Genomic DNA, 22,082 nt, shown 5'->3' with positions numbered 1-22,082 from the left:
CGATTCCCCCATTTCATCCGGAGAAATACAAAAATATATACAAAAATTATAAGAACAAAATTAAATCCCCAGGGTTATCGGGTTTGCTATTTGAATTTTATAAGATATTCGGGGAAAACTATGTCCCATCTTAGAAGCTACTTACCAAGAAATTTGGAACTTAGGTTTCATTGCAAAGTAAAGTTTATGAGTGAATGAGTTTTAAATCTGATATTAAAGAAAGACAAGCTGAATATAGAAAATTATCCACCCATGACGCTTCTTAATACCTCGTACAAAATTTCTAACCGGAATTATCGACAATAGAATAGTCCATGCACTTCCCTTCATTATAGCGGAATCACAAAAGAGCCTTATGAAAGGAAGACGAGTAGAAGACATTCTAAGATCGATCCGAGCCGCTATTGATACAGATAAGGCGAATCGGAAGGACTTTTCAGTGATGCTGGTGGACTTTCAGAAGGCATTTGACTCCATTTACCATAAATATACACTGTGGGAGCTAAAAATATTAGGACTCTCTCTGAAAATGATTCATATTGTAGCAGCTACATTAATATACTCTTCTTCTAAACTTAGCTCTTTGTGGGGGGAAGATTATTTCGAGGTAACTCAGATGATGCAATCAAGGAGATCCTTTGTCTGCAACCCTTTTCCTTATAACATTTGATTATTTACATGAAACCCTACGTTCTATCCCTAAAAATGAAACGCAAACTATGACTCCATTTTACGCTGATGACTTAACTGTTTGCTTAAATAACATCTTTGAAGAAGATCACTTCGTATATGAGAGCGGTTTTTGGGATCCTGGCATCATTTTCAGAGACCTCGAGCATAGTGCTCAATACCAGCCGGACGAAAGTTTTATCTTCACTGGAAGAACCTTTGAAGAGATGTTTTCCATTATTGAAGTTCTCCACTAGATCAACTCTTCTTGGAGTCTCAATAACAGAAGAGGAATTGCGATCGGCATCAACACTAACCCAGATAGTCCTAGAATCTATCTGTAGTATTACGTCGTGCTACGATATGTACTATATTAATATATTATATAGGGTAAAAATATTTCATGCAGTTGTAATACCCCGAGTTGTCCACTTACTTAGGTATACTCCTTATTCAGAGGAAATTAAAGATAAATATAGATCGTCCAGAAAAATGTATTTACGGTTCAAAGCGAGCTTATCTTTTAAAGAGCCACCAGTATGCTCCAATTTCATCGTGGGGAATAGGTTTAAAAAATACACAAATTGTGTGGAATTCTTGAAGCTTTAGAAGGCTGATTAGACTCAGAAGCTGTTCCGAAAGGAATATAGGGTTTCCATTCAACAAAAGAATTTTCATGAGTCCCGCTGAGCTGTTGAAGTCTTAAAAGATGGTTAATCTTTACTGGAAGAAAATTGCCAATTCAAGGAAATCAATAGTGGACTCCCTTCTTCCTATGCTGGGTGTAGACGAACCATTGAACTTCAACCATAGGTTGAACGATCGAGATGAATTCTTCAAGACATCATGACTTACAGCAATTAGACAATTGTGGAGCAAGTCCACAGATGCCACACCAAGGACCTTCTTGTATATTAAAAGAATAAAAAAATAGATGAAGCCGTATTATACAAAGTTTTATAGCAAATTGTGGGTTCACCGTCTGATTTGGTGCTAAAATGTTTCCTTAGATTAGGATGTAAACCGTCGGACTCAAAATAAATGTGGTTCCGCTATAAAATAGCTACTTCCACCCTTTTTACAAATAAATCGAGATTTGAAGAAAAAGAGAGAGATTCTGTAAGTCAAGTTTAGAGATTTCCAGACATATGTTTTGAGATTGCCCAAGTGTGGTTAATATTCTGCATATGTCCACTGAGTTTTTGAGGAAATACTACAATTCAGAAATAAAGATTTGGGATGGGGATGTAACGTCACTACTTAAACATAAATTTCACTTCAAAATAGAATACTTAATAAGAAAAGTGCTATTTATACTCTACTTCGCAAGAATTAAGAACTCTTGTATACCTAGTAGTCTAGACAGACTCCTCTTAAGATGCCACAAAGTGCTGGAGGGTTCGATATGAATGGAAATGTCTTATAGTTTGTTAATAAACTTCATTGTTTAGCAGATTTTCGATAAGAAATTACTTTTTTTTTTCATTTACCTATGCTGGTTTTTTTTGTTTGTTTGTTTGAACAATTAATAACAAGGATTTTCACTATTAATTAGAATTATTTTGTGATGAAGTTGCTATGTGTTTTTTGGAATGTATAGATATATGAAATTAATGTACAAAGAATAAAGTGATTGTGTAAAAGAGGGGGGGGGGGAATGCCACGACCTAAAATTAATAAAGAATTCTCAGAAGATTTCCTTTGCAGATGTTAGAAACTTAACATTGAACATCCGGAAAACTGCAATTAGATATTGAGTCCCAATATCTACTCTCTGTGATAGAGCGTCCTTTTGATTCGGACTTCTGAAATAGAAACCGGGTGATAATCTGGTTTTGATATATTTTAATGTGTAGAGTATATTTAACCTTTATTTTACAAGCATTAAATATGTTATATATTTAGAGAATGCAAGTTAAATAGGAATCAGGAGGAAAAACTAATTAAATACCTATTGTATCGCTCTGCTATTGGAAAACGGAGCCACATGTAATAATGCACGTTACGTTATGAAATACGTACTTGATAAAGCCGATAATGAAGAATGTATCTAGGATATACCTACTTATCATTATTTTCATACATCTTTTACGTCTTTTTCCATACTTCATTTTGTATAAAGCCGTGGCCATAAGCTAATTATAGTATTTATAAACATTTTTTTAATAAGTAAAAGGTATTATGTACCTAAATACATTACCTACAACTTCTTTTCATATTTTATTACTAAGATATCTAATTCCATTTTTGGAATCTGGAGAATGTAACTAGTTCAAAAATAATTTACCTGGGAAGGCATGGGTTCACTGATTTATGAATATGCTTCCTCAAATTGCTCCTAAGGCGCCAGAGACTTTAGGTCATTTGAGAAAACAAGTGATTGGATAAGAATGGATTCTCAGATTTAAAGGACTTTTTATTAACGGAACATAATTCATTGGTAGAAGATTTTTTTTGCACCTGGGACTAGCCACAGAGTATTCAATCTTTATGAGTCCGGATTTCCTCTGGTAGATTATAATAAAATAAAATTATTGGCTGTTAAAAGGGAGTAAGAACATCCATATAGTCACTAAGGAAATCAAAGAGTTGTTAAAAGTGCTGATATGTGTCGGAGGAGATGGAGAATTTCCGAAGCCGCTAATTATATTTCCAGTCTAAGACCAACATTCCATTTCAAAGATGCAGATCCATTGAAGTACGATGTTGGCGTTATACCAAATGGTTGGATACCATCTGATGTGGGATTTTTGGTTGGTTCTCCAACCCCTTTATTAAATCTATAAAAGAAAAGGGAGTAGTTGTCTTTGTGTCTCTGAAACAACTTTGGAGTTAATCTTTTCAAAAAAAAATTCTGGTTTTGACAAGACTCATGAGAATGGAAAAGTCCTCCGAATAGCTTGATTTTTGGATTCAGAAAACATGGAGTTATTCCACTTAATACTGAGTTTGCAGAGTACTCTAGGTTTATAGATCCAGTGAAGGCTAATGATGGGTATATCATTAAAAAATCTGCTTAATCTGATCCAAAATTGGGAATAATTTGCGATTTACAAAAGCTATAAGGTGAGTTATGTAAAAATAATATTAAGTTATTCGAAAAAAGGTACAAGAAAAACTTAAATAATACTGAAACTACTCATTTTAATCAACTTTGTATCTCATACAAGGCCCTTACAAAAATAAAAAAAAATTCAAAACACATCCATTAGTATGATCGGTGCATATACTATTGAAATTTTAAACCATGACAAACAAACTTTTGAATGAAAAGATGAATTATCGAATAATGGTACTCCAATGGATGCATCTTCTTTTATGCATGGAATAAGTTCCTCGCCACAAACGAACATCATTGTTTTTTTTTTCACCAGTCCCTGTTCCGTCTGGATTATCATCAAAATTTTCCTTATCAAATGATACCATTCAGTATGTGTCTAAAGAAACTACTAAATCTTATGACAACTTGGACCAATCCCGCTTTGAATAATATTTGAAAATCAATGACAATGTAATCATCAATAGACAAACTACAGTGTGTAAGAATGATTATGCTCGATGTTTAAAAGAAAAAAAACAAGAATCCCAGATCATTCAAGAAGAAACACAAAGAAAGAAAAGGAAAGTTAGTAAAAAATTAGCTACAGCAAGCTGGAGCTCACCCAAAGATTTTGATTGTGGCACTTCTTCTTCTAGAGAAAAATTGTTTTTTGACAATTAATTACCTATGAATATGTGAAAAAGGCTTGATAAACTATTACAGGTTATCCTTATATAGTGATTGGACAACAAATATATGTCCGTTTATATAGTTTATTTATTTTTTGATTAGAAATACCTATAGATATTTATGTAACAATTTTGTGATAAGTGGGAACAGATGCTTAGACGATAAATATAATTGATAAAGTTATATTAATTAAGTTGCCGTCCTGTATAGTTATTAAATCTCTCTTTTTTCGGTTTGTGCTACATATACATTGACTGCTTACAAATTATAAATTGTATGCAACGTTAAGTTAAAATTGAGCACTTTTCAGTATGTTAAGAAGCTAAGAAACAAAGACTGTTATACTGTCTTTGTGATTCCAACTCATATTTAATTTCAATGCCTTTAATTCGTATCGTATTAATTCCGAGAACTATTTATTCTCTACTATAAAAGTTACATCAGCTATCTGATTCAGCTCCTGACTTCTCTGATGCGGGCTTTGATGTACATAAAGAGAGAATCCAATAGGTACTTAAGATCTTCATACGTATGATATTGCTGAGGTTTGAACATATAATGGGTGTTAATACATACTAGTTGACTATTTACCTGGGACGTCGTGTGCTTATAAGGCAGCATTATTGCAGCTGAGCCCCATAATAATCTACTTTAACTTTTTTCATTCTATTCATCTTATAGGTGAACACTTAATCAATAATTTCAGGGGGGTATCACTGAATAATGGAAAATTGCGCCATAGGCCTTAGAAGAGACAAATCTAGGTGGTTTGAAACATAAAAAAATAGCTTCTAATAACCCCCATCTCCTTTACTTAAATGATTTTCTCTTGGCTATTTAGTTATATGTTATTTTGTTTAATTTATTATACTGACCACAAATATTAACTTTTTATTTGTTTTATTTCACAGTTTTAAACACTTTAAGAATAATATGAACTCGTGAATTATTGTGTTCATATTATTGGACAACGATTATTTCGCAAAAAATATGACAAAATGTAGCAAATATATAAAACACTTATCTCAAAACTCCTACTGAACTAGTTAAGTAATACAACAAAATTGAGAAAAAATATCCTCATATTACCAAACATCAGTCTAATTAAACTTTTGAGTTTTGATTGCAGATTTCTGTAACCGCAAACTTTAAATTTCAGTAATCAAGAAGTACATCATTAATTGATTTAAAATTTTGCGCGACTATTTACAAATAATTAAAAACTACATAACAATTTTTTTGATACCCTGGGTTCAAGTAATACAAAATTGACGGACACGTAACCATTACGTGTCCGTCAATTTGGAACGTCCTTTGATGCGTAACTTATAAATATAAAGTAACAAAAACAAAAGACACACTGATCTAAATGGCAAGTTTATAAACAACGTAATTGCTTTTTCCGTCTTAAAACTCAATTTTAACAAATATTATTTTATTTAAAACCAAATTTTATAGACTTGCTGGATATATTTTTTCTCCACAATTTAAATTTCAGGAAATATTAACGCGCGTTAAATGATTCAAATATATATATTCCATGATCATGAATTATATTTTAGTAAAAAAGAAAATACATAAATATAAATAAATAAAACATTGAGTATTTATAATTATTATTTTATCTACCTTGAGCAATTTTATCTAAACTTTTTTTGACTTGTGCTATTTATTCATAGTGTCGGACTCTATAAAATTAAAATAACTACAATCCTATCAGTCCGGTCCTAATAAAGTTTACCAGTCTCAGAACCGTCCCTAATTGGTCTTTTATGTTAACAAAAACAGATGAAATGACGTAGTTACAAAGTCCTTTCACCTGTTCAAAATAACCGCATTCAACGAGACAAGATACCTGAAGTTTAAATTAGGAAGTGTGTAGCTAACTTACTATTATATCTTGAAGCAATAATTTATTTTATTTTCATTTTTTTATTATTCAATCCTAGGTAAGAGCGAAGAAAATAAAAAGATAGCTAGGACCGTTGGACTGAAGCACCGACGTATGGGTCATTAGGACCTTTGAATAGTAAAAAAGAATGTACCAATAAAAAAATAGGATGAAGGGGATGGGAGAGACTGATTAGGAAATCAGTACTAGACGGATCCAATCCTTTTTATTTATAATTCCCTGTTTTTAATCAAGTAACTTTACTCAAGTAGATTAGAATGAAAGCTATAGCAAGTACGTGATATAAAAAACGAATGAACTTTTTATTATAAGTGGGGTTCTAGGTATAAGTGAGTTCTTATGCCCCGGTACGGCATTACATGCTATTGATATGACAAAGTATTGAGGTATGTAAATATTTACTAAGAGTTTGGAATGTAAGATGGCTTAAAGAGGCATCAAAAGTTCACAAAACTTAAATATTAGGAGATGCAAAAATAAATAATTGTACATATAAATTGTTAAATTAAGTTTTTTATTTTGTAAATGGAAATTTTGGTAATATTATTTTTTTGTTTGTCTTTTTCAAAAAAGAAGCCACTAGAAGAGGAATACTAATTCTCTGGCTTAAAAATGATAACATCAAGAAGTGTGTGTCCTTCTCAGGACACGAACTCCCACAAAAAAATAAGACAATATCATAATTCCCCTTACCCTTGGTATGTGGGTATATTTTGAGCTTACATGATTGATGGTTGAATAAATCAACTGAAGAAATGATAATCCATTTCTCAGGAGAGATATATTCATTCCCTTACCAAATCATAAAAAAGATGAATAGATTGAGAAATAATGAAAAGGGAACAATAGCAATTGAATTAACCGGTACTCTGCACATAAAGGTATGAGGAATAATAGGGAAATAAGTAAGTAGAATATAGTTAATGGCATGTATGTGCATAAATTAATGCCTGCATTCCTGATTGTCAATATGACTTCATGACACGCCAAACAAATGAATTTTTATGCATTTTCTACTTAATCGATCAATGATTTTCCTTTATACCATAGGTATGTACAACATACAAATAAAATTATGATATTCAGAAATGTATCTATACCATCATACTACATTATGCATATATACACATTCTTAATGTATAACAGCACTATCAATAAAAAAAAGTACCAAAAAGCAAAATTTAATTTCCTTTTTTTGGGGAAGGGGGGATTTTAAATTAAATTTTAAATCTGGTTTTTCAAAAGGTCTTTTCTTTTGTTGCACTTTATTATAGCATGTCATGCTATATATATATATATGCATACCATGTATTTACTGGCCTTTATAGTCAAATTTAACTAGGGAACTAAGGAGTGGCCAATGTTTTAACACGGGAGAAGGCTACAGTAAAAATGTAAGTAAATGATATTATATGTTTATTTTATTGATCCAATTGGTATTTATTTAGTACGTAAGTATAAAGGAAATATGAAAAGAAAACAAATACTCCAATACACAGTGCATTACAGCAACAAGATATGGTGGTTATGTTGTTTGGCAAAATGGTCAACAAATACAACAATGCCCAGAACATTGATTTCGAGTTATTATCAGCCTTCAAACAATATGTGTTTACTGTATATCTCTTCAGGTATTGGACAGTTGGTTCATGAGATAAGTATAACATTGTGAGTGAAACAACTGTTTCAATTGTAGAAAAATAATTTTTATGTTAATGAAGCATTTTATTTTGGTGCAAAAAAAAACTGAAGAAGCCAAGGCTTGACTTGATAAACATTATTCGTACACGGTACAAGAAAATCAACCGTTGATAAAAGTTTGTCTAAATTTAAACAAAGCTAAATGAGCGTCGAAGGCAATGTACGTATTGGAGGTCCAAAAGAGAATGTTACCGACGAAAACATAAAAAAGTCCACAAAATAATTTCGAATGATCGTAAAGTGAAGTTAATCAACATAATTGAAACTCTACTAATATCGGAAGAACTGTTGGACATATCTTACATGAATATTTGGAAATACTAAAGCTGCGTACAAAGTGAGTGCCAACGTGAGCTCACAATGGATCAAAACAACAACGTGTTCATGACTAATAAATACAAATGTTTAAACAGTGTGTTAATGTTGATCAAACATGACTCCATCACTAACTTCCACAGTCAAATTGACTGTCAGCCAAGTGGACAACACACAATGAAATAAGTACAAAACAGTCAACTTGCAAGTTATGAGTCCAGTGTTCTGGGGTGTGGATTGTAAAATATTCATGGTTATCGTGAAAGGGGCTCAAATATCAATAATGATTATTATATAGCACTGTTCGAAGGTTTAAAGGATGACCAAATAACGGCCGCACTTGAAGATATAAAAAAATGTTTTTATATCAAAACATTTTTAAATTGTAACAAAATACTGAAAATGATGGCAAAATTGTATGGGTTAGGCTAAAAATTACTTACTCACTCATTGTATTCTCCAGATCTGGCCCTTATGTCTTTTCCTTTTAGCAGATCTCAAAAGAATGCTCACAAGAAAAACAAAACAAAAAAAACAAACAACACTTAATTGAATAAATTAATCGAATTTTGCTTCACTATTTTATTTAACGAACTTTTCAGTCGACTTGTTATATGTACGTGGGCACAGGTCACTCTATATCTCCGTGTAGAACCACCACAGCATTCATTAATTGAAGTATTATTTAAAGCATTTAATATATATTTATCTCTCTCTCTCTCTGTGCAGAGACCAAAAATCTCAATTTACTTAAATAGACCGAACTAATCTATGAAAAATGATCTTTCAAACTATTAACCCATTAATATAATATTTATATTAAACATTATTGATATATTTAAAGCGTAAATGGTTAATTAAAATGAAGGTAAATAATATCAATGTAACCATAAACCATAGTATAACAACCATACGAGATATAAAAGTAAAACCACATTACTGCATCATATAAAATACGATAAAAGCAGGAAGGCTCATTATAAAAATAAAACAAAATCTACAGACCTGAAATCCAAATTTTTTAGAGCCTCCTTTGGAAAACCTCAATGGATTTGTTGATGGATCACTGTACAAATTATAGAGAGGATCTTCTAATAAAAACTCTACTGGATTGGAAATGATCCTTGTACGAGGCTTTCTCCACTTCTTTTTACTCTTGTGCGGAGGTACAGAAGACTCTAGCCGCACAACAAGAGATAAATCCCTTTCTGTAGCTGGATCGTCTTGATCAAGGAGAGCAGGTGGAAGGGATGAGAAGGATGCCTGTTCCTCAAACCAGGGCTCAGATGAAGAGTAAAAACCACAGAGATCCGCATGTAGATTTTGTTCCGTGTCACGATAAATCTTTTTTGGAAGATTGGAGGAGTCCATCATTTTTTTGATATTTGGTTATTACGTATCGAATAGAAAGTTGATTGTTATTTTGGCGTATTTCAGGTATAATATTTCCCTTCTTCCCTTTTCCTTTTGGAAAGGGAATTGTTACCTGTACGATAAATATAATGATATACTCGGCAAACTCTGAGTAAAAAGAAAAGGCTATTATTTTCCTTTTTCGGCCTTTCACGTAGCACAACAGTAAATTACAACGACATATTAACAGGGTACTTTCTAAGTCAAAAGTACAACATACACTACGAGAGTTGTTTCAATTTTACTTCTTCTTCTTTTGTCATTATTTTTGTCCTTTTTTTTTTGCTCGCATAAGGAGTATTTTATTTCTAAACCCGTTCTCTCATATTTTTTCTCCCCTGCTCCTTACTAATACTACTGCGACTACATACCTTGTTCTCTTATTGCATTATGAAGAGCAAAAGAGGGAAAGAAAGAGAGACGGGAAGGAGTGAGGAAGTATCTTTGGGATCCAACATTTAAATAGAAGACCCATCACCTAACTATTGTATGAACGTATTTTTCTTCTTCATCAAGTCAATAATTTACTACAAAACTCTTCTTTGACAACAGAAATATAATCCCCCTAATGTATTCTTTCGTACTAATAGCCAATTAAAGTATTTGATTACACATTATCATGTGTAGAATTCTTAATGTATCTAAGTGAGAAAAAAAGTATATAAGTTGTATGAAAGAAAAAATTGATAATTGCAATATCGCACTGTACATAGAGATGTCTTTGCTTTCACAGAGTATAAACACAATAGGCTAAACTTTGACTCCTCTCCATGACATTTTTTGGTAAAAAAACAATTCATAGTGAATAAAAAGGGCTGTGCCTACCTACAGATGTATATAGGATGATAATTAATATATATTTTGGTACGATGAGTGTATTTTGTACTTTACAGATCGGGGACCCAAAACTTGTAGTAACAATCAATTACTATTTTAACACCGTTCTTTTTAATTATGAGGTTGTATAGGCAAAAAAATGGCAGCTGAAACAAAAATGAATAAGTTTTTTGTTATTCCATGTCTCTCAGTGTACAAATATAATATCAGAGCAACAACAAAAAAAGCAACGTGCTGGGGGGGACTCCTCTGCGCTGATGTTAATGCCGATAAGAGATTGATATATACTTTTGGACTGTTATCAAGAAGTCCATTACAGCCAATGAGAATCAAAACTGTCCTACCTCAATGCAACCCTACTCCAGCTCTGACCTCAACCCCCTGGAGTTTTTTCTGGGGGAAGAATGTCTACCGCACCTCTCATCCAAATTTGGATTTTCTACGAATTGCTATTATGACAGCATGGCTACGGCCTTCACTATCAAGAGCTGTCAATCTGTTGGTCGGCGTGTCGAAGTTGTTATTGCTTGTGAAAGAAAAAATAATGAATAAAAAATATAGCTAAATATAGAGTTTAAACACATGACAAACTTCTTTTGAAGTGTATTTTCTTGGTTATATAAAAATCACGTTTTTGTTAATTTAGTCTTGCTACTGCAAGTCTTTGGTCTCTACTTTGTATACATTGATTGCAATAGTACAATGTTCTTTCAACCCAATACCACAGAAGAAATCATTGGATGTAAAAAAAGTTCGGAGTAAAGATAAAAAAAAAAAAGACAAAAACAATTGAAAATACTCCTATATCTCAGGTTTCAAAAATTTAATTGATTAATCATTTTAAAATAGCAAATACAAATGGCATTAGTATTTCACCATGTTGATGATCATCACCGTCTCCTTTTGCTGTTAACTTTTTTTTTGTAAAAATTAAAACGAGAGTGTTCGCTATACATTTTCTGGAATAACTTACATATTACACCGATTTTTTTGTGTTTATTTATATGTCTATGTGACGTGTCAATATAAAGCAGGCTGGGATAAAAAAAAGGATGAAATGAAGAAAAAAGTATTTTAATTTTTCTTGCTTCTTTACTTTATAAAAAAGGATCATGTGATTTTTAGAAGATCATTATGTACTCTTATAATAGTAATATTTTATTTGTGCGTATAGGTAAGGCTTTGTTCTCTTTCATGATACTCCTCATTTAAAATTTGAGGCCTCAGAAGTTGCAGATTTAAATTTATCCATATATTGAATTTTGGATAATATAATAAATCAATCAAAATTCCACTCAACAAATCGAAAATATTATAAATAAAATTTAAAGAACAGAACTTAAGCCATTATTTCTCCTGAATAATCTATTTTTAGGAAAACAATTCCAGTGTACTTTTATATTGATTTGTCACATATACAACAAAAAAAAATTATCCTAAAATCTAAGTAGTTGTTTTATTCTTAATATTTATCCTGTTTTTAAATTTATAGACAACATTAAAAAAATAACTATTATTAAGGGAGTCTAAGAGGACAAAATTGATTTTAGTTATTAATATTTTTTTTTTTTGTGAAAAATAAATTATGTAATGTAGTTGCTTTGGTTTGATAGAAAAAAAAAGACAAAAACAAAATTTCAAGAGGTCGAGACACAGAAATTTGTATTTGAGACGAACATCAATCTCGAGAACCACATCGCTAATATGTGGTTTTGTACCTTAAAAATATGAGAAAAAACCTCTTTTTATTTGTGTCTTAAATACACAATGTAGACATAAGAGAACTGTCTAAAAGTAGAAGAGTGAAAAACATGACATAATTCCTTTTTCTCCTTCAAACTCATTCCACCATGATTTAAAGGTTATAGTATCCAATTTATAATGTATTCTTTATGATCATTTATGGTTCAATTAGAGTTATTATACATATACTGTATAAAAAGTGTCTTTTAAAAGAATATTATTTATGTTGTGATATAAATCCAAATGTACTATCGGGTGTAAAAAAGGTAAAAAAAAGAAAAGAAAATTGGCAATAAAAAAATAAAATAAAAATAACAACAACAAGATCTCAAAATACATACAATATAATGTTTTTTTTATATTGTGTAAATATTTTTCTATAAAAATATATGCCGTCCCTTAAAAAGTATTTAAAAAATGGATCAATATTGCATAACTGGCAACGGGAAAAGGTATTATCCTGAAATAAAGTGCGGATCATTCAATGTTAAATTGACCAGTGCATGTAACCCGACCATCCCAGATTTGGATGATTTTGGAAAACAAATTCAAATTCATGAGTAAATCAAGTGTGCCAAATTTCAGTATGTAGTTCTAAGTTATTCATGGGATAAAGATACCATCTCTTATTTGACCAAAATTTTCTGCATCATTTTAATGTCTTATTACCGGACGCTACGGCTTCTTGTATATTTTTGGATCTAAAACTATTTATCTCTTGAAATTTGGTACTTTACTATTTTGCCAGGGATACCATAATCATGATATATGATAAATAATGGAGCACAAAGTGTTTATTTACAAAAGTGCAATTACAATTTTGAATAAATCATGATAACTGAGTCAAAAGTAAGTGTTTTGAAGGTGTAAATGTTTTGGGATATCAAATCAGTTAATTTACGATTAGATTTGATCCTACTCAATGATGCACAAAGATAAAAAATTACAAAACAAAAAAAATAGCAACAACAAATGAACCGTAAACTAAAAAGTGGGCATTTGATTGCACTAATTACTTTTCTCCTTCTATATATGGAATATTGTATATACATATACTTTAGATTTATGGGAACCAAAGAGTAGGTATTTTATATTATCCTTTTCAACAGATTTTATTTAAGAGTATTGCAAAGAGTAGGTGAGGAAAAAAATGTATAGACGAATGCAAATTTCCAATATGATTAACTGATTTATGAGGTGAAACGGATTTAATTTTTTTCCCTATATCCACCACATTTTTGTCCTTTGGAAAGTGTACGGTTATAAACTTTTAAGCATAGAAATGAAGATAATATAAAAAAAAGAATTAAACATTTCTAAAATGACATACTATTGAACATTAAAGAAAAAATTGCTTAAACAGACTACAGAACATCATTTCTTAAAAAAAACAAAAAACTATATAACGAGAACTTGACATGAAAACTAGCTAAAATCTCTAATCCTACGACGGAGTGAGGACTATACATCAGGTTGATCATTGAGTATATCTGTAGAGAAAGCAAGCGTTTCTTTTGCCCAAACTTCTCTGAGAAATGAAATTCTTTTTCCAACAACTTATTTAGACCAGTAGGAATCATGGACTTATTTGATCATGCGACGTAGGGGTTTTCCCCTCCAAGCCAGAGAAGGAGCAATTTTTCATATCTTTCTCATTCAAAGATTTATTGGCGAATAATAAAGAAGTTACTATCCTGTAGCGGAAACATTTATCCTTTTGACTTGTGAAGGGGTATTTCGAGTGTTCGTTTTTGCCTTCGACAACATTTTCATTAGAAAGGGATGCATGACGTCAGAGCGTCCTCCTAACTAAGTTTACTGGAGCTCTTTTATAAGTCTTCCACTCATATAATTAAAAACTCGCTTCAATGACATGGTCTCCAAATCAGAATAAATAGGATTTAGAGGACAAAGGAGTTAATGATTAAATCTTTTAATGATCTTAATAGTTATATTAAATTGTAGAAACGTCTTCGAGCATCTCTTCACGGACTATTATGTAGCTGACTAACAAAAGTAATTTTAAAGATTTTTGAATAAAGTTAAGTCCTTAAAGCTTATAGTGATATCAGTAAGCAGATAGATTGTCTATCAGAGTTATAATAGGCGAGGTTTTTACCCTCATTGGAATTTTGACCTTTTTAATATATCCCCATTTCATGACAAAAGTTTGATAAAATTCTTCATAGCAATGAAAAAATTCTCTTATATTATAGTCATACAGGAATGAAGACTCCTTTACTCTTGTTAAATGTACAGGGTTCGACAGCAAAAAATTAATATTAATTTCCTTATTCATAGAGGAAGGTGAAATGATTTTTTTTTTTTACATTATGGCTCAGCCAAACTATAATAAACATTTTGTCATCATCAGTGAGAAAGAAGCCAAAGGTCAAATCTCCTAGATGCTGAAGTTGAGGTACAGAGGATTATTGACATAGTAAAGTGCTCCGTGAACATGGTTTTCAAAGTGGCCAAGATGACAAATATCTTTCCGCGAAAACAGTAAGTGGAGGACACAATTTAAAAAGTGATCTGTAGTTCCTGTCCAGCTAGGACAAGAAGAACACGAAAGACCAAATCAAAATTGATGAATCGCCTCGCCAACGATTTCTCTGTGGCTGCTAAGATTATCAAGAGGGCTGTAAAATGCCACTTGGGATTGTTCTCATGCACAAGAACACCATGTTACCTTCTGACAAAGGGGTCATGAATGCCAGGATGCTCCAGAGTCCACGTTTTGCGCCCAACCTTGTATGGGGCTAGTTTAAATCCTTCTTCTAAAATATTAAGTGGGACTACAGGGGCGTCTGCAGTGGGTGAGTTGGAGGGGAAGAAAATTTAATTTTTTAAACTTATTTTTCAGAAAATTTAATTTTTTAAACTTATTTTTCAGAAAATGTAATTTTTTAAACTTATTTTTCAGAAAATTTATTTTTTTGTGAATAATTGTTAATTTTTGATTTTTTTGTATATTACTATGAATTTTTGAATATTTTACCCCAAAAAATTAATATTTGAAAATTAATTTTTGAAATTAAAAAAAATATATATATACATAAACTAATAAAATCATACAATTAAATCATGAATCATGTAATTACTCAACTACTCAATATGATAAATTTAAAAAGAAATATTAAATGTCAATTGTATCCTAATTTCTACTGGATTCTTAGCTACAAAATAAAATATTAATAAAAATTTGCAAAGAAAAAATATGTCAAAGTTGTACTTTATGCAAATATTTATGACATTTTATACATTTTTTTTTGCACATCATTTACTTATGTGTATAAATAAATAAGAATGGACAGTAATGCATTGATTATAACAATACTTTTAGTGTGTCAAAATTAAAAAAATAAAAACAAAGGGGAGTGCATATCTGACATCTATTCTATTTAAACAAAATTTATCGACGCCTTGTAACTCCAAGCAATGGACATACATTATATACTAACATCCACAAGTCATTATTTCAACAGGTTTTATACATTTTTATAAAATAAATGGATAAATATTCTTATATTCGAATATCATGATGGAATAATATGGATTTTATTAATTTTTGTAGGTAACTTTTTTCTAGTTACCTATTTGTAGTATTATCCTTCATATTTATTAGCAGTAAATAAGAAGATGCTTTCTTTTTATCATTAAAGTATTAAAAATGTAACTTTTTCGATAATTATAGTAACAACAACTTTTACACAAAAGTTGGATATTTTCAAAATGTACAAAAAGAATAAATATGATGAAGCTACAAAATATATTTTAGGTCAACATTTTTGCATCAATAAATCTTTTATCGATATTGACTGCTTGATTATGAGTTTAAATGATTTAAAGAATAATCAGGATATTTTTTATTTAAAAAAATAATAGATACTTTTCCTTAAGTTACATTGTTAGCAAGGAATTTAGACTTGACCATAGAAAGAAAAGGACTTTTGGGATGATGCAAATAATGAATAAAAGTTTTTGAAACTTCCTTGATCAGAAAATAAATTTTTTTCTCAATGAATGATATTAAAATATACAGATAATCCATAGATCATACAACAGAAAAAAAAAAAACAATATTCTTATAAAGTTATCACCTTTCAATGTTACAAATGTATTACTTCATAAAAAAGGGTAAAGAATGTATTTTTGAAAAAAAAACACAAATCTAATTTTAGATGTGTTATATTGAAAAAAAATTATCAACAAGAACAAGCAGTTTTTGACATCGTAAATCTTCAGTTTTTACTAATTTAAAAAGAAAATCATTATTTTTTTTAAATGATTATAATTTCAAAAAATTACAAAATTCAGACCATACGTTAAATGAATGTGCGTTATAAAGTTAGAAAAAAATAAAAAAACATGTCGACCAACACTTTTAGTAAGTGGTATCAAATACCAACTTGTAGATTACATAAAATTTTGATAATAACAAGAAACCTTAAACCAATCAATCTGTTCTAAAAAATTAATTAATCAACATATAAATTCAAATAAGTAACATAAATAATGATCATAACCAAATACATATACTAACATACATATGAAATTGTAAAAGTGGTCTGAAACCATCCATCTTTCACACATACACACACAAAAAAAAGAAAAGTCCAAACTCTTTTCATGTTAAAGAGATACAAACAAAGAAAAAAATTGACGAAAAGTTTTTTTGTTAGAAAAAAATATAAATCTTAGATAGATAAGAAATAAAAAAAATGGAGTAACGGAAAAAAATCCCCATTCATCTTGATAACGTCTCTTGAAGATAATTAGTAAAAAGGTGTCTAACAAGATAATTAATCAGTGAGCTTTATCAGAAATTCTCCTTCTCAAAGGGCTCACTACTTAAGTATGAGGTTTTAATATCCCGTATGTCTTTGTTCTACAATTCTTCATTTGATGACACATGAAGAAGAAATGAAATGACGACTTTCATTTGAATTTAATAAAATTTTGCTTGTTTTTTTTTCTAACAAAGTGAGAGCGAGAGAGTTTCAAATATCTATTTATTTCATAAGAAATTCACAATACCATCACAATACCATTTACTTAGGTGTAACATATGAAAAACAAAAAAACAAGTAACATATTTTGTGAAAAATGGATAAATACTTAATCGATTTAAGTACTGAGAAATGGAACGACGTAGTTCTATGGACAACGCACTAGGGAAAAAATAATTATTTTGAACTTATTATGATGAAGAAACACATAAAAGTTTTTACGTTAGTATTTGAAGGAAATAACTGCAGGGTTAATAACATTAATCAACAAAAAAAATATTTTTAGATCCAACTGGATTGAGCATGGTAAAGTTTGAGGCCCTGTTTAGAGATATGGTTTTATTTTTCTAAATTAGCCAAAGGCTGTAAAGAGTTAAGTGATATGGAATATATCCAATGCTTTACGTTAAAACATTCACCAAACATTTTTATTCTGTTTAGTATATAAATTATTTTTGTATGAAAAAGAAAATTGTATATTTTTTTTTCAGAGGTTCATAGCTCCAAGGAGAATTAATTGAGAAAGTGTTAAACTATCTCATTTGAAAGCTTCAAGTTTTATAACTCAAAATAATAATTCATTAAAAAACAAAATATAACTTTTTTTTATAGATAAGGTCATCAAAAAACTTCAAGAATCCTCTTTGAAGAAATTTTATTAGGAAATTCCATTTATTAATGGGCCAATGGAAGAAAAGAGAGCCTTTGAATGCTTTGTCAGCAAACATAACAACCCAAGAATATATCAAATACACAAAATATGAGGGAAACACATTTGATGTTTATATAAATAAACATAAATAATTATACGACAATTTTTTAATAGGGTGTAAATAAACAAAGAATCAATATTTGATAATAATATATGAGACACTTGGTATCAAGAATCGAGATTTGATTAGAAAAAATGAACAGAAATATCAAAATAAATGCGTTTAATAAAGGATACCAAAAGAAAATATTTATTTATTGGCAACAGGTTTGGTACCAAAATACTAATATCATTAGGCAAGTTAGAAAAAAGTTGTTGAAAAATATACGTTGTATCTGAAATATTTTAAATTATAAAAATCCGGTATCATGATTCAAATCGATCATTTTAACAAAACAACATCAAAATGTAATTTTTTTCCACATTTTACAGATTTTCAAAACAAAACACATCCATGAAGAACATGTTTATTTTTTTGTTAAGAGATATAACAGACAAAATAAAATATACCATGGAATACCAAATTCCTAGCTTTTGTCATTTCAGTTCAGTCTAATGTACATATATAATTTTGAGAAACGACTTAGAATAATACATTTTAAAAGGATACTATCTACAATTTACATACTTATGATAATATAAGGAGTATGTGCTTAAAAGAGGTTTATCTAGGTATATATTTCTGCAAACGTACATATATATAAACTACAAAGTTGAGTTACCACAGTTCTAAAGTATTCGGATTTTTTTAGAAATCAATCAAATAAAGACATGGATCGCTTAAATAAAAATGGACAAAGTCGCAATTTAATTATAAACTAAATCCACAAAATTAAACATAATAATTATGCAACATTTTTTGAAGGCACAAAAAAATAATTTGCATCATACTCAATTTTTCTTTTGATTATAATTTGACAAAAGTTCTTAGTTCTATAAAATACATACTTACTAGTGATGTATTTCGGCCTGAAAATCATTGATCATTCTAAGATCTTTATAATCTTAACTACTTCGGTCCAGATTCGGTCTGCACCGGTCTCGTAGTAAAATTCAGTCTTCAAACAATTATCTTGGTATGGTCCTACGTCATTTATAAAAAATTGGGTAGTGTCCACGAATCAAAGCCTTCATATGGCTCTTAAGGTTAAATATAATTATCAGCATAATACAAAAATAATAAATTCAAGCTGATGTAGCAAAACAACAATTCCATTAAATTTAGAATGTGACCTCGTTAAATAACTCTCCGTTTTGGTAAATTTATCAAACAATGGTTAAGTTATTTGAATTGTAATTGCGAAACAGGTATTACTGGATAGATAAATGTTGCAAAATCAACCTTGTTTAGCTTTGTGTATAATTTCAATTAAGTATTCGTACTTGTTTTTTTAATTTGTTCTTCACCCATATCAGATATGTTTAGTCATTGTAATTTATAAGGTCTATTTTTGTTTCTTTATTAATGGTTTTTTTTCTTTTGTGATCATTACGAATAAAGATTTTAAAAAATAGAAGAAATTTGTGACTCTTCTTATACAAGTGTTCAACTTTTTATAGGAAAGGAAATATTGGTCAAGATGAGTGTAGAAACAATAACTTTAAGACGAAATTAACGTTTCAACACTTATTACCTACCCAAGTACAATTTGATCAATTAATTGTTTACTATAAAGCACTTAAGTCCTACTTTAATAGCTGTAGTCATTTATACCAATCTATACAGTTCTCGGAATGATTACATACCTCTTCGTTGGCTTTAATTCCTTCTTTCATATTTGAGACAATAGGCGGAGTACCGGGACATACAGGCTCATCCTTTCCATTACCGCGTAGTTTTGAACTACGAGACTTTGAGAGCTTATTACAAAGTGCTACAACTCGCATGGAATGCTGTAAAAGATGAAAAGGAAAAGATTTAAAAAATAGAAATACGATTGAAATATTTATTTCAATATAAATGCAATAGAGAAAACTGGAGAATAATAAAATGGCTAGAAAATGGTTAAAGTATTGTTTCTTTGGTTTTTATATAGATAAAGATGGATAATTTTATTTATCCCGTTCTCATATATTTTCTTATAACGCAATAAATATACCAATACGTACATATATTTATAAATAATATGTACAAATATATTTATATTTTATGCGTATAATCCGATATCACTTTTTGTATATATAGTAAAAAAGAATGTAAAATCGAAGGAAAAATAAAAAGTATCGAAAATTAGAATAAAAGTCAGCTTATCTCGAAATAATAAACATAATTACGCCTTTAATTATATCAATGCTATATTTAATGTTATCCTTCTTATTGCAGATTTGAGACAAATTAAAAAAAAAAAAGAAACTCTAATGTAGTAAGACTTTTATCAATCTAACTTATAAAATAAAATACAAACATTTTCCAAAATGATTACAATGCACACTTAATGAAGATTTCTAATCCTTTAAATTTTAAATCTTTCTCTCCCACTCACAAATATATTTGGTAAATCTACTAACTTCTCTTCGATGGAGAAAGAAAATGCTTCACAAATTTTTCAGTAGTTTACCTATTACGCCATTTATGTGTAAGCCATTATTTACAGCTTACCAAGAGGTAATTAATCATCCTGAAAAGATCTCATTAAATAGGAAGTTAAATTGTACTTTTTGTCAGATTTAAAGTTACCATGCGCACAAGGCAAACCATCAAATTAGTAACTAAGGGATTTTAAATAAAGTATTCTTAATATTTATTATGCAAATGTATGTTTAGGGCTTATTTTTCTCCTTCTGAAATTAGATCTCTTAGGGGCTGAGTTTTTTTTTTTTAACATTGCTTTAGGGTTTTTATAAAATAAATAATACTAGAAATACATATATGGTGTTATATAAAACCATTTGTCACCTTCTCCTCTTGTTTGTTGATGTTCAAATTTTTTTCTGTACGCCTAAATTAGTATATTTATTTCTTTATAAATATTAAGTATACTCGGCATAATTTGTATCAAATAATTTAGAAATGGATTCTAATGAATTGTTCAGGAACATTTTCAATGAAAAACAAGAATTTTGTATAATAATATTAATTATCATTAAAAGAAAATACTTTTTTCATATTTATTATTTTAACTATATATATATATATATATTGTAATTGATAGAGTTTGGACTTTTGAGAAGTTTATTATTTGGTTATTAAAAACCTGAAAACCAATGAATTGGCTGATTTTTAAATTAATTTTCAAGTTATGAAAAGGTCCTAATAAAAGTAATCAAACATAAAACTGTGAGTGCAAAAATACACGGAAAAGTGTTGCCATTGTTTTAAATTTAGACTTAATTAAATTAAAATCCAACTTACTGCCCTTTCTTTCAAAATATATTAAGTTTATTACATTTAAAAAAAAAAAGATGTTTTTACTGAAAGTGTGTTCATTATTGGTATGAACAAGATATAATTTTTTTGGGTACCAATATCTATTGTTTAGGGATTAAACTCTTATTCATGGTTCAATTGTAAAATGGTTTTAGAAATTGGCCTATTAATGGCTTAGGATCCTGCAGATATTAGTAACTAAACTATAGCTGTTCCTTCAAAAATGCACTAAAAAGAGCATTTACTAGTTACGTCACAATTCTGATCTCGTCCGCTTTGGGGGTCTAAACAACCCAGTTTTATAATAATTAAACCCCCTTTTATTAATATTATGAAAAATATTGAACTATTGGATGTCAAGATCTAACCAAAAAATTGAAAGACTGAAACTTGACTGTCTATGAAATCTTTATCCCTCAATTGACTTGGTTTGTTATAAATATGATCCTAAAAAGGTAATTAAAATATGTTATTACATCGTTATACAATCTAATTTCCGTGTTGTAGATAGAAATTAACTGTTATAGTGGAACGAATAAGAAATTTTTCTCTTATTGCCCTACTTTACTCGCCCCTAATTGATCAAAAAATTTGAATTTGTATAACCTTACCATTTTTAGCATAAATAAATTACTTTGATTTAATTCATATACAGTGCTTATTATTGGCAT

The 22,082-nt window shown here is 29.6% G+C and overlaps 1 protein-coding gene across 11 annotated transcripts in view; it reads right to left on the bottom strand.

Moving 5' to 3' along the window:
• The window catches only part of LOC121115899 (death-associated protein kinase 1), a 234,235-nt gene that overhangs the window by 17,018 nt on the left and 195,135 nt on the right, over positions 1-22,082 (bottom strand). For 8 of the 11 annotated variants that reach the window (XM_071887894.1, XM_071887897.1, XM_071887899.1 and 5 more), the window contains one exon: positions 19,791-19,937. In XM_071887894.1, the coding sequence (XP_071743995.1) occupies positions 19,791-19,937 (147 nt within the window). Of the gene's footprint in view, positions 1-9,332; positions 10,133-19,790; positions 19,938-22,082 lie in introns of those variants that run through there. The other 3 variants (XM_040710078.2, XM_071887901.1, XM_071887900.1) reach the window with 2 other exon arrangements.

Source organism: Lepeophtheirus salmonis, chromosome 4, assembly GCF_016086655.4.
Source record: "Lepeophtheirus salmonis chromosome 4, UVic_Lsal_1.4, whole genome shotgun sequence".
Lineage (NCBI taxonomy): Eukaryota > Metazoa > Arthropoda > Copepoda > Siphonostomatoida > Caligidae > Lepeophtheirus > Lepeophtheirus salmonis.
Note: the sequence above shows the minus strand (reverse complement) of the source record. Positions and strands in the feature narration are given on the sequence as shown.